The sequence below is a fragment of the Crocodylus porosus genome, unplaced genomic scaffold (assembly GCF_001723895.1).
Source record: "Crocodylus porosus isolate Cpor-Errol unplaced genomic scaffold, CroPor_comp1, whole genome shotgun sequence".
Taxonomy (NCBI): domain Eukaryota; kingdom Metazoa; phylum Chordata; order Crocodylia; family Crocodylidae; genus Crocodylus; species Crocodylus porosus.
The window spans coordinates 232,451-246,268 of NW_017728938.1; the positions used below are offsets into that span (position 1 = coordinate 232,451).

A 13,818-nucleotide genomic window follows, 5' to 3' on the forward strand; every position below is an offset into this window, starting at 1 on the left:
CTGGGGCAAGGGGAAGCCATAGATACAGTCTGGCCAGAGCATCTCTCTGGAGGAGCCCACATCCAGTTGCTTCAGGGCACGCTACAGAGGTGTGCCTTGCCCTCTTTTTTTCCCTGCAGATTATTTTTTTTAATATCTGGATTTCCAGGTATCAAAGTTAGAGCTTGCACTGCAAATATGCAGTGCAGGGAACATATTTTTGTTGTTCCCAACATGCCTCTTGCAGCATCTCAAACTGCTTTGAGATGCCACAAGCGGCACATGCACACTCATCTGTGTGACTAGTCAGATTTTCAAGGACCATCAGCAAGTGCTTTTGGACTAGTAGTCCAAGATGTGAGTTTATTTATATCATGACCAATGAGCAATGACCACACCTTTCATTCTTCTCTTCATTTGCCTTACATAATACTGAGGCAATAAATAATTCATATTTATTTCAGTGGATACCATATTAATAGTATATTATTTAGTGAAACTATCATACCCATTCTATTGATCTTTTTACAGTATGAATGAGTAAAGATGTGGGGGAGCCACAGAACCACTCCTACCCTGATCCAGTTGTGGGCTGCAAGAAGCAGCTGAGTGGAGAACTGGGCTTGGCAGGGGACAGCAGCAGCAGTATGCAGGTTCCTCCTTCCAGGGCCTGCTCCTGGCCAGGGCAGGGACAAGCAGAAAGCAGGCACTGGAAAAAGGAATCTGTATGCCACCACTGATGTTCCTTGTGCAACTGCTTCCTGCGACACACAGCAAAAGTGGCTCAGGAGCAGTTCTGGGGCTCTCCTATGCCCAGATCAGCTGGGTGCAGCAGCAGGCAAGTTCCCCTTTAACCCCGCCCCTCCCCCGGCAGAGCTCCAGCCATACCTCACCATGATCCCCCCACAGTTTGAGGGCAGCATACCCCACTCTTTAGTAAATTCCTAATCTGCCCAAGGTTTCCATTTGGTAGGTAGAGAAAGATCAAATATTTTTGTTATGGGAGGATGGTCATTTTGGGGCATGATTTTCATTGGTAAGGAAGGATTAGAGCTGATCTCCTAGCTGAAGCAGTTCAGGTAACTGGTGCTTTTCATTTGGGGCATAAGGAGGCCAAAATAAATATTTGCCATTGAGAAGATGGCTGGGTTGTGGTTGGGAGGTGAGACATGAGAGAACTGATGTGGGGCTTAGCTGAGAGTTTCTGTCATCAGGAAAAAGGGAGCACACATATGTGACTACCTTCTTCCCTGTTCCTTAATACCAGTTTGCTTTCTGACCTCCATTCCATCAGAACTGCCTAGAACTTCAGAGCAAATGGTCTGTCTATTCTGGAGCATGATTTCTCACCAAATAAATTGTATTGCAATCTGATGCAGAATGCAGCTTAGAGCCCTCCACAGCCTGCTCCTGGGCAATTTTTTGCTTGCATGTCCTAGGACATGCAAACATATCAGATGACCTTTAAAGAACAAATGAATTGGATCATTTGACCAAGGTAGACTTTTGTGAGTTGGTGCTTTTTTATTTATACCATAGTGAATAAGCTTGCCTTGTTTATTTCCTGTTATTGCCAGATATATAGCACCGCAGTCAGGCTATCTTTGTAGGATGGGGGGGAGTAAGCTATGATTAACAGCAGTAGTAAGTACAGTACCTGCTATGTTTTTATGTACTTTCTTTGGGGGAGTGTATATATAACAGACTGTACATTAATACAGTATGTGTGTGTGTGTGTGTGTGTGTGTGTGTGTGCATTTGCATAATTTTCCAGGGGGAGGAACATTTTTAATGCTTGTATAGCACTTTTGTACAACACCTTACACAGATACAAATATATATGCAAACTTCTATATGCGTTCTATGTACACACACACACACACATAGGTACATCTTTGCATATATATCCACATGCAAAGTACTATGCAAGAATTAAAAATTAATGTATTCTAAAAGTGTATGTACATATATTTATGGAAATGTAAACAAATTCTAAAAATAACTGTCTTGCTTTTACACACATGTACATATTAGAAATGGCTGAAAGAAATTATGAATGTTGTTTAACATCCATGTCTAATATTATTTATAAGTAGAGACATAAGTCATTCTTTACGCCACTGAACAAAATGGATGCCATTGGCAACATTGGGAGCTAAAGCTCTTGTCATCATGCAGGTTGTTGATCTTTCCCTTAATATTCCACAATGCCTAAAGGAGAAATTTGGTTGCAAACTCAGCCGAAGACTGAGCTTCTTAAAATTAAACACTGGAACTGCATTGCTCCAAATGCTAATAGTCATAGTTTCCAAAGCTACCAATACCGTGTCTAGATAATTATGTATATATTTTACTTTTCGCATTGAGCAATCCATACACTTTAAGTAAATTAAAAGATATGTACATGAGCAGGAGAGGGGTATGCTTTCTGGTTGAGATGACCTGAGTGCATTAACATCAGCAATGAAACTGAAATAATTTACCATTGTGGATTCTACGTTTTTGTAGATGGCCCATTGAAATTGCCTCCAGTTAAGGATAGAGTTAACATATTTCATTCCAATATGCTGAGAACTAAGGATTTCCTTCCATCTGTTTTGAACTGATATGTAGGAGGAAATCCATAGATGTTCCTGTTTTGAGTAAACCTTTCACTTGTGGATTAAGCTTTTGCGTGTGCGTGTGTGTGTGTGTGTGTGTGTTTAAAAAACAAAAGAGAAAGCTGATATTAGTTCATGAATAATATTTAAAAGCAGCAGAAGCTTCCACACATATTGGAGTCGGAAAGCAAAAATGTTTTTTCCTTATTTACTTCTAACTCCTTTTTTTTCTTGGATCTGACTTTTGGTAGGCAGTCCTTTCTTACAGAAATGGCATCGCCTTCTTCACCATCACCACCCCCTTCAAGAAAAGTGCTCTCTCCTTATTACATGAAAATGCATCTTCCTGGTTTATTGTTTCTGCTCTTAACAGCAAGTTTCATTTCCACCGCTGAAGGGCAGACTCAGAAGGTATGTTTGCTAATCTTTGTTTCAGAACTATAGACTATGTGGTACTTTTCTTGTGTGTGTGGTCTATTTTGTATATCTAAAGTTAAGGAACAGGGAATTTGCTTGGCTCTTAAATAAATTCTAAATTATAGTACTGAATGCAAGTGACATGTCATGGCTGAGAACCATAGACACAATTCTACAAAGAACTGAGCATCTTTGACTCTCACTAGCTTCAATAGGTTTCATGGGAGCTTGGCACATGACAAGATTAAGCCCCAAAACATCTAGTAGAATTTCCTAATTTTTAAAAAAAAGTTATTGTGTTGAAAGTTTGGCCTGAAAATGGTTAAGGACAACTCTGGACCCAATAAAGGGGTTTAGCGATGAGCCTTTACATAGCCACATGAGACTGTAAAGATATCCTGCTTATAAAGAATTAGAATCAAAGACAGTTTTAGAATCCATCAAACCTGCTGATAAAAATACACCACAGGCTGACTACTGAATCATCATTTATTAATATCAGACAAGCAACTGCCTTGGTGAATAAAAAATGGCTTCTTCAAAGGATCATGCATCGAACTATAGAGGTTAAAAAACTAGGATTTTACAATAAATCTTTTAAAAAATGTGGTCGCAATCTCTCTACTTAAATATATATATATATCCCTCATTGCCTGTATATTGGATTGTTGTCATAGTGCTGCTTGCAGGTGCTAGGTGATAGATAATGATTAGTTATTTTCTGGTTCCTGGTAAGTGCTATATAGGCACAGCATTTAAAAATTAATTTTGCACATAGATCTATATAGCTAGGTGAATGTACTGTACTCTACATAGTATTGTGAGCATCTTAATGTGACATAAAAAATGTTGATAGTGTTCTGATGGGTAATATATTTCTCTGGAGATTTTTGTTTTCATTCATACATCTCAGTTATGAAATTCAGAGTAGTCAGTGGCTCAATGTCTAGTTGGCAGCCGATATCAAATAGAGTGCCTCAGGGGTTGGTCCTAGGGTCAGGTTTGTTCAGTATTTTCATCAATGACCTGGAAGATGGGATAGGGTGCACCCTCAGCAAGTTTGCAGATGACACCAAGCTGTGGGGAGTAGTAGGTATACCTGAAGGTAGGGCTAGGATTGAGAGAGACCTCGACAAATTGGAGGAGTGGACCAAAAGAAATCTTATGAAGTTCGATAAGGACAAGCAAAGTCCTGTACTTACAACAGAACAATCCTATGCACTGACGCAGGCTGGGGACTGACTGGCTAAGCAGCAACTCTGCAGAAGACGACTTGGGGGTTACAGTGGACAGTAAACTGAATATGAGCCAAGACTGTGCCCTTGTTGCAAAAAATGCTAATGGCATACCAGGGCCACAGTAGTAGGAATGTTGTCAGCAGATTGAGGGAAGTGATTCTTTCTCTCTATTTGGTCCTGGAGTACTGTGTGAGGCTACATTTGAAGTGCTGTGTCCAGTTTTGGACCCTTCAATACAGAAAGCATGTGGACAAATTGGAGAGGGTCCAATGGAAGGCAACAAAAATTTACATCACCATTGAGGATTATGGCCCAGAATCAAAAACAAATGCACTTAAAATATCAAGCTGTTAGTATCACTGAGAAGAGAAGTGTACAACTAGAACAGTGTATTTAATCCAGAAATTGCATCCATGTTCAGGAAACTGGAGATAGTGAAGAAGCAATTGAAAGCAAATAAATAGCACTCTAGGATCACTGTAGAGGAAGTTGAGAGAGAAGACAGATGTTGTGAGCTAGTTATTTCTTTTCTCTTAGGTGAAGAAAGAGGTTGCTTACAAAAAAGAGCAAAAAACCACTTGGACAAAGAATACAATAGCCTGATTCATTTTTGTATAAAGATGTTAGCCTCCCAAACTGGCAAGGCCAGCCTAACAGACCATCTAGGTTTGGGCAGACATTTGACCTTGATTTTGTTCCACTCTGGCTGGAGCAAATAAGTCATGGGGTGGGCATAAGAGCCTTGCAAGGGATAGTACTAAAGGGGCCTATTTGCCAGCCACAGAGTTGACTGTACATGCAAAGCAGGCCAGGCAATGCCAAAAGAAGGAAGGACAGATTAGGTAGAAGGGTGTGTCCTGGGCAAACCTGTGCTTTGGCAACACTGTTGTGACCCATGAGGTATTGCAATGGAGGCAAAATTAGCGTAGCACTGAGAGCTGGCCTGACTTCCTATGGAGGTCACATTTGCCTCTGCAGCCTCTCATTAGGAGAGGCAGAAGCTTCCTTACCAAAGTCACTGTTCCAGTTCCAGCATATGGACATTCTCATTCCTATACTATCTGTGAGCTGGCTCATACAGTGGATACGGGAAATATCTGGGCAACAATAAAAAGGCTTAGAATCCTGGAATCAGTAATTATTCCAGTGAAGTTATCATGTATTTTTGGAAGAACTAAATATTTTATAGGATTATCATGACTAAAAAGTGTCTTAGGGCTAGAAAGTCCCATTTGTTCTGAAATTGTTGTAGCATCTAATATCTGATTTCCCCTTCTTTGTGCTTAGCACTGTGATTTAGTGCAGTGTGAGTACAAAAATATTACCAAATCAGATGAAAAAAGTAGCATTGTACACCCTCTATGCTCTCAGATACCTTAAGTGCTTTCTGCCTGACTTCAGGTTAAAACAACTACCTACCTCACTCTACGCAGCTGTAAATGACAATATAATTCAAGACATGGAGAATCTGGACTCTAGAATTTGCTGTCTTTTCAACCCTGCTTCCAGGTTGTCAGTTTTCTGGGCAATTTTGCATCTTTCAAAGTAGAGCAGGCCCTCTCTATACCTTGATCACCAGTGCCCCCACTACTGTCCACTGATAGCAAAACCAGTAGTATACAAGTTATCACACATTGTACCTTGCCAGTAATTTCATCTCATTGGAGCTATGGCTATTTTTGACTTAGAACACTGTCTGAATTTTATCCTCTCCAAACTTTGAGGGTGCCTGAATGCATATCCAAACTTTGTGAGAAGCAAGCAAGTTATCTTTGATTAGTCTGAAGCCATGTAGAAGGAGAAGGCAGGGTAGATTTGTACTTTATAGACTAGACAAAGTGGGGGGGTGTAAGGCACTTTGTGCCCAAAAGCTTGTCTAACATCTTTCCCAGTTATACAGTTGGTCCAGTAAAGGATATTACCAAAGAAACCTTGCTTCTTGCATATTTCCTGGGCCCTCATGGCTGCAGCAAAACTTGACATTCAGACCCCTCTTACCTTCTGTCACCTTCCTAAAAGCAAAATCAGCAAGAAAAAATAATTTGCAGTTCCTGAAGGGGAAGGTACATTAAACACGTCCCATTTGCATGCTTACTTCCCTTTTTGTCCGCTATTGCTGCTTATGTAAACGTATTCCTGTAGAAAAAGGGGAAGGTACGACAGGACACAGCCCAAGACCTTGGGCAATTTCCAGGGAGGTTAGGGTTAGGGAAAATTCCATGAAAACAGGATCTATTCATGGTTTACTTTTCACAAAGAAAAAAGCTGAAACTATGGAGCAACATCATTCCATCCACATTAAAAAATAAAGCTGCATTTGGGTGGAATAAAATGATATACAATAACAAACTTAACTGAAAGTGTTTTGTAGCCTGCGTAGACTTGGCAAAAATATATTGAATAGCTACTTCAAACTGATTTTTCAAGGCCTGGTGGAAGGAAAGATGAAACAATGATAGCACCTAGTTCCGTGGTTCTCAACTTTTTTAGATTCAAGGCACCCCTCATTGGACACCCTTGCATAACTTTTGTGAAATAAACAGCACCCCATTCCAAAATCTAATTTATTACAGGGTTTACCTCCTTACAGAAGGGACAGGTAGTGGGAGCTGGGGGTAGCAGCTAGGCAGGGAGAGTCTGAGTCTGCCCTTAACTACTTATTGCCTCACACTTCCTGTGGCACCTTTCAAAAGATCTCACAGCACCCCAAGATGTCCTGGCACCCTGGTTTAGAATCACTGACCTAACTTTTCCCTTTTCACCTGCATCTCCAGCCTGTGGGGTACGTCCTCATAGCTGCACATTTTCTTCCATTGCCTTGATAGAGAATTGCCAGTCATGCTCCATGGAAAGGAGAAACCTCATGACTTTTCATCCACATTGTGGAGCTATTAAAGAGAGGGAAGAAACAGTAAGATTACATTCTAACATGCTGAGTAAAGTTAGTAGAGCTCAAGCCAACCTAAATGGAGGGGTGGAGTAGGGTATACAAGCCTCTGGCCTTCAATTGCTATGTTGCAGTGAAAGAGTCTCTTAAGGTAACAGATTTACCTTCACATTCCCACTGGTTACTAGCAGCTGCTGGCATGGGAGGCAAGTTTTTCCATTTGTTGGGCTGCAGAGAGACCCTGTTTGTATCCAGTGTCATAAGAAGAGACTTGGGCTTTTATACCTTCTTTCAATTGGGAATAAAAGGGAGGAAAATGTAAATGTGAATCAGTAGGGCTGGGTGGGAGGGTGTTGTGGGGTGTGCGTGTGTGAGAGGGGACTGAGCCCGTCCTAGGCTCCTGAAGCCAGCTGGGAGTGAGGGGGGGAGGAGTGGAGAAGAGATGCATGCAGCAGAACTTGCCCAGGTAGTGTGGTGCAGGTGCATGTGCAGGTGTGGGTGCAGGTGCAGCCTGCTCCCCAACTCTGACGTGCAGCTGCCTCCCCAGCACTCCACATGGGGCTGGGCTGTGCCTGTTCCCATCCAGGGCAGCCCATGCTGCATCCACCAATGGTACCACCCTGGCCCCAACCTTGGCCCCACCCCAGCCAGAGCACACAGCTTCCTTCCAGCCACTTGGGTGCCGTAGGTGGTTGCTCATCACATTGGGCAGGTGGAGTGGGTGAAAGGTGACTGGGAGCTTGAGCTGAAGCCCCATGTGCTGGGGCAGGAACTTCCCCAGTGCACCTTTGCCCACTGCTGCTTCCCCACGCTACCTGCTGGCTGGAGTAGCCCTGGCACAGCAGGGGCAGGAAGAAGAGGAGGAGGAGAGAGCTGCTGGAGGCTGGGGGGAGTCAAGTAATACCTGGGCAATTGCAGCAGTGGCGGGGGCAGCCCTGCAAAGAAGCTGTACACACTGTCTGGGCCTGGGGCTGGGGCAGTGCCATGGGCAGGTGGAGGGTAGATGTGGACTGGAGTGTGATACAGGCTGTCCTGAGTGGAACTTGGCCCCACGTGGAGTGTTGTGGGGCACCAACAGGTCAGAACAATTGGCAGGCCAGATCTAGCCCACGAACCATATTTTGCCCCAGTCCTTCTTGTAAAACTGCCAGGTAGCCACATCTGTTCCTTAGGAACTGGACTGAGATCACCATCTCACTTTTCAGACCATTGTATGATAATGACATCACTCATGATTGAACTGTATCTGTGGCATGACTATGGTAGGAATTGCACCTGATATCTAACCCCCTAATACAGGTTTCCCTTGCTTTATGATGTACATGAATTCCTGGAAAAAGGCACATAACTTGAATCCGCATAAAGGGGACTCACTTTACAATGTAACAAATACGGATACATTCCAAGACCTTGACTGTACTGACCCATTTCTACCACTTTTACAAGACAATTTTGGTACTCATCAACTGCAGCCAGTACACACAAGCACAGCGTGGTGGAGAATGTTACTATAATGGGGATGGCAACTACAGAAACACGTGTCGCGGGCAACAAGTGAGGAGCACAAATCCAGACAGGAGACTATATTTTGGTACGCATCACTCCCACAATGCACTGTACAAGGCAGTTGACTGTGGGTTTCCATCACACTGGTCACATAAAAGTAAATTTACATTGCATATAACAATTTTTTGGTATAAAAAGGGTAAAAAACTGATTGCATAAGAGTGAATTCACACATAAATAATCTGCATAAAGTGAGGGAAACCCAGATGTCTTTTGCAGTTATTAGGTTAAATAGGCTCTCATGTACAATTGATGAATGATTGTGAATGATCAAATTTAATTAATGATGCTTATTATTTTTTTAAATGTGTAGAATTCATGTAGAATTATGAATGCAAATATGGGCAAAAATGTAGTGGCAAGATATTATTAAAATGTATAATGTCTGGTGTTTGCATACATGTTTTTAAGTTAAGATCCATGCAATGCAATGTGAAGATGATGTTTACTTCGAATACTCCATGCACTTCCTGTGCTGCATCTTCAAAACTGACATGCCCCAAAGGCTGGATAAAGATCACCCAGGGGCTAGGAGAGAGAAACTGCAGGTAAGCTAACTTTCTTATTCAGGTTGAAGTGTAAAGATTTGCATGCAGTGTTATATGTCTGTTTTGTACTAAGCATACAATCACAGATTAGTAGATACATGTTTGCTAATATTTCAAGGCATGCTTTTCTGAATTTGCCTAGGAAGAGGTTGCATTGTTTAAAAATCATGGGAGAGAGAGATTGCTGGTTCCTACCACTGGAAGTCTTCCTCTTTTATTTGGGGTCAAAGAAGAGGTGGCTTGAAATGCATATTTTTTTCATGCACACTAATGCTCACTTGATATATGTGGGCATAATAGTAATACTGCTTGAATTTTTCATTTGACACTCAAAAAAATTTACAAATATTATTTCCTTAAGCCTCACAACTTCATCTGTGGAACTGGTGTATTCTCATTTCAGAGAAGCAGAGCGTATAAAGCCAAACTCCATATCTAGGCACCTAATTTAAAGTAACTTATTCTCAGAGGTTATGAGAATCTACTGATTCAAATCAGTTCAGATAGAAGTTGGGAATAATCGAGACGTTTTGTATTTAGATGTCCAAATACCGACAATAGCCTTAATTCTTCAATTTGTTTCTGAAACGAACAGACCTTTGCAAATTCCCAATAGCATAAGTTGAAGTGGTCAAGGGGGGTACCGGCCCTGGGCACCAAATAGTGGGAGTGCCAGAATGGTCTATGCCAGGGGCAGGTAATTATTTTGGGTGGAAGACTGCTTAACAAGGATTGGTGAGCTGTTGAGGGCCACATAGGTAGCCCTGCCCCTTGACAGGTGCCCCTACCCCTAGCCACCATCTTAAGATCAGAAGCCCTACCCCTAACCCCTGACCTTTGCCACCAGAAATCCCTCCCCTTGCCCCCCCCCAATACTTCTTTAGGGAGGGGTAAGCAGGGCCTATCACAGGGGGGACCAGGAGGGCCATTTGGCCTGGGCCTCTCATTCACAGAGGGCCTCAAATTTAGACTTTTGACGTTATCTCCAAATGAGGTTATACATGCAGACACAGAGATACACTGACAGGATTGAAAGAAGAAGACATTCATCATACAAGTTTAAACTTGTGTCCCATTACCAGGCCACACCGCCTGTAGTGCACTATGAATTAATATTTTTTTAATATACCGGGAGCCTCAAAATATGGAAGTGGCCCAGGCCTCTCTCGACCTCTGAGAGAGCCTGGGGATGAGTTGCCATCTTAGAAACAGAAAAAACCAAATCATACACTAAAAATCAAACACCTACTATAACATATTTTAATTTTATTACAAAAAATATCTGTCATGATTTTTGTTGGTGTACTGTGTATACAGGTGATTGCATAATAACTCAAAAATAAATTCTTATTCTTTTATATTGTCTGGCGAGGTATGGTTTAGGTGTGTATGTGGTGGGGGTGTATCTATGGTGTGTGGGTGTGTGGGGGGAGTTTGGGAGGGGGTGTGGCTGTGGGGGGGCATAGGGTAGGTTGGGGGTTATGTGGTGTTTGTGGGGTGTGGGTGTGTAGCTCTGGAACACACTTTCCTCTCCTGTAGTCAAGACATAAAACATTGTGGTGGGGTACATGTATCTGTGTATGTGTGTGGTTTGTGGGGTGTGAAGGAGGGTGGGGAGCCCCCCATACTCCCGTCATGGTGCAGCAGCAGACAGGGGCTCTGGTGCCTGGCTCTGGCCAGCGCTGCTCATCACAGTGAGGAGCCAGCCTCTACTAGCCTGTCTGTTTCCCTGGCACTCCCTGCACTCTCAGGGCACAGGAGGAAAGCCCCAGGCACTGGAGCTGGTTGCTTTCCCTGCCCCAGCCCATTCCAGAGCCTGGGACTTCCCTCCTATGCGTCTCAAGTGTGAGCTCCGGGGAAACAAATGGCCCAGCGGGGGCTGTACTCCTTGCAGTACTGGCTGGAGCTAGGCACCAATGCCAAGCAGCTGCCCCCCCCCCCCCGCTGCTGCCCCTGCTGCCTGCCAGGCCTGTGCACCATGAGGGGAGTGTGTGTGGGGGGGTCTGCATACCCCCTCCCCCTCACACCCTGGCCACCCAAGCTCCACGCTTATGCCGTGCCCCTCGGCGTGGGCTCCATGCTGCAGCCAGCCCTATCCCCATGCTCTGCACTCCTGCCCAGCTGCTGCCCCACCCCCAGCTTCCCTACCTGCTTCCTGGAGGGAGCAGGACACCAGGGAAGCCTGCAGCAGCAGCCCCGCCCTGTGGTGGTGGGGTCAGCCCTTCCGCCCATGTGGGTGGGAGCAAGGATATGTTCAGGATGGGTGTAGGTGCCTCGCTCCCACCCTTGTGGGTGGAAGGGCTGGGCAGGGCACAAGTCCTTGGGGGGGTGTGGGACGCTGCAGGCTGTATGGTGAACCAGATCCAGTCTGCGAGCCATATTTTGCCCACCCCTGGTCCATACTCTAGCAAAAGCAGCAGCAGCTGGGTACACAGACACTGTGCTGCTGCTATAGCAGGGCAGGCATACTTCATCACAGCAGCAGCAGCAGGGGCAAGTAAAACCCATCCCTCCACACTCAGTATCACTTCCCCTGCACTCCTGACTTCTACTGCTCTCCAGTAGAGCTTGGCCACATTCAAACCTTGCTAATTACACCTCTGCAAATTTCCACTGGCAAGATTATGCACACTCAAATAAGTTGCAGGACTGATATTTAATGGTAGGCCCAAAAATCTGAAACCTTTGTCCTATGTGATTTGCCCAAAGTCATGCACTGAGTCAGCAGCAAAAACAGAAATAGAAACAATGAGCATGTTATGCCTAGTATCCTGCTCTTGCAGCTAAAAGAATATCAATATTGCCTTTGAACTTTTAACCCTCATTATCATTTATATTATATGCTTTTTCTTGTGTTTTCTACCCTTATTCTACTGAGCTGAATACATTTCTCCAGCTTAGCTACAATGGAAAAATGGTGAAAGAAAAATAGGTTTACCAAGAAATCTAACAAAAATAGAACATAACATAAATAGTGTCATAGTGGGTCATCCAATGGTCCATCTAATCAAGTATTTTCACACTGACAGTGGAAGTAGTTGATGTTTTAGAGGGAGAGCCTTTGAATAGGGTATATGTGGGGTGAGCTATCCCCTGTCATACCTTTCATCACATCCATCATCATTGGTTTAGAGATTCCAGAGGATATACACATGACTATTTAGTTTAATAGCTATTAGTGGATCTATTATCCATGAATTTCTCTAGTCCCTTTTGAACCAGGCTATACTATCTGCCTCTATAAGCTTCTGTAGTAATAGTTCCACAATTTAACTATATGCTATGTTAAAAAGTACTTTCTCTTGTTAGTTTTAAACCTGTTTTATTTTAATTTCAGTGTGTGCCCTCTAGTTCTAGTATTTTCGGATTTAGTGAATAACAGTTCCCTATTCACTTTGTTCACACCCTTCATGATTCCATAACCTCTATAATATCCCCCCTTAGTTTTCTCCTTTTGAGACTGAAGAGTCCTAGCCTTTTCAGTCTTTCCTGGTATGGCAGGAGATTATTATCTATTAATTTATTGAACAGTGAACTTAAACGGTTAATATGTTGCTCCATTATCTACTGTTTTCTTCCAGCTGGAAACATTTTAATAATAGCTATTAGGCCTGTGCGAAGTGGCTAGTATTTGCTTTGGATTCAGATTTGGCCGATTCGGGGGAGAATGATTCAATTTGGTGATTCGACTCACTGTCCCAAATCAATTTCTCCTTCCTGTAAGGCCTGATCTGTTATAATTTATGCATTCTTTTATTTATCTGCAAGGGCCTATGGAACTTTGAGTGTTACTGACTGCATCTACACATGAGCTTTACTTTGGAGTAGACTAATTAGCTCCACAGTAAAGCGTCACCATCTACACATACTACAGCATTAGGCTGCAGTAAACAAATTAACACTGCCATAAGATAGTACAGGGATAGTACTGTCTTACAGTAAGGTAATTAACTGTAATTAAATGCATGTATAGATGTTGACTGCAGGCATAAATTGTGCCTAATTAGCCCAAGCAGCAGGGGGCTAGACTTCTGCCTGCTACCTAGACCCACAGCTCCACACTTTCAGCACCCTCATACCACAGCCAGCCTTTTCACCGCCAAACGCTACCACCCAGAATCCAGGGCAGAGCAGGATGGGAGCAGCCCTTCTTCACCCCAGCTCAAATTGCTGATGTCCCAGGCCCACATGTAGATGCTGCACCTGGAGTAGTTTACTCCAGCTCAATCTGCTCCAGAATTTATTGCTTGGAATTAGTTGCACATGTAGACCCACCCACTGAGTTGAAATACTGGTCTAAGATATTTCACATGAATCTCACCTTTATCTGAGTCCTTTGAAATTAGGGATGCACTGATAAAGATTTTTTGGGCCAATATTAATGGCCAATTATTAACAAGCCATATTGGCCGACAGCAATCTGATTGCCAATATGCAGCCCAGCAGCTTGGAGAGCAGAGTCCAGCTGGTAAGTTTGTGGGGGGAAGGGACATGGTGGAGGGAAGGGGCATGGGGAGGGCAGATTAAGGCCTCCGCAGTGAGGGAGGGAATGAGGCTGGAGCTGGGGCTGGGGCTGGGGCTGG

General features: G+C 43.5%; 2 protein-coding genes across 3 annotated transcripts in view; both read left to right on the top strand.

Annotated features, from left to right (window-relative positions):
* Positions 1 to 13,818, top strand: part of LOC109318265 (stabilin-1-like) — a 449,042-nt gene that overhangs the window by 231,721 nt on the left and 203,503 nt on the right. The gene's annotated exons all lie outside the window — the stretch shown is intronic.
* LOC109318266 (stabilin-1-like) overlaps positions 2,656 to 13,818 on the top strand; it is a 56,556-nt gene continuing 45,393 nt past the window's right edge. The window contains exons 1-2 of one of the 2 annotated variants that reach the window (XM_019547393.1): positions 2,656 to 2,990; positions 9,099 to 9,235. In XM_019547393.1, the coding sequence (XP_019402938.1) occupies positions 2,850 to 2,990; positions 9,099 to 9,235 (278 nt within the window). In that variant the 5' untranslated portion in view covers positions 2,656 to 2,849. The remainder of the gene's footprint in view (positions 2,991 to 9,098; positions 9,236 to 13,818) is intronic. The other variant, XM_019547394.1, reaches the window with a different exon arrangement.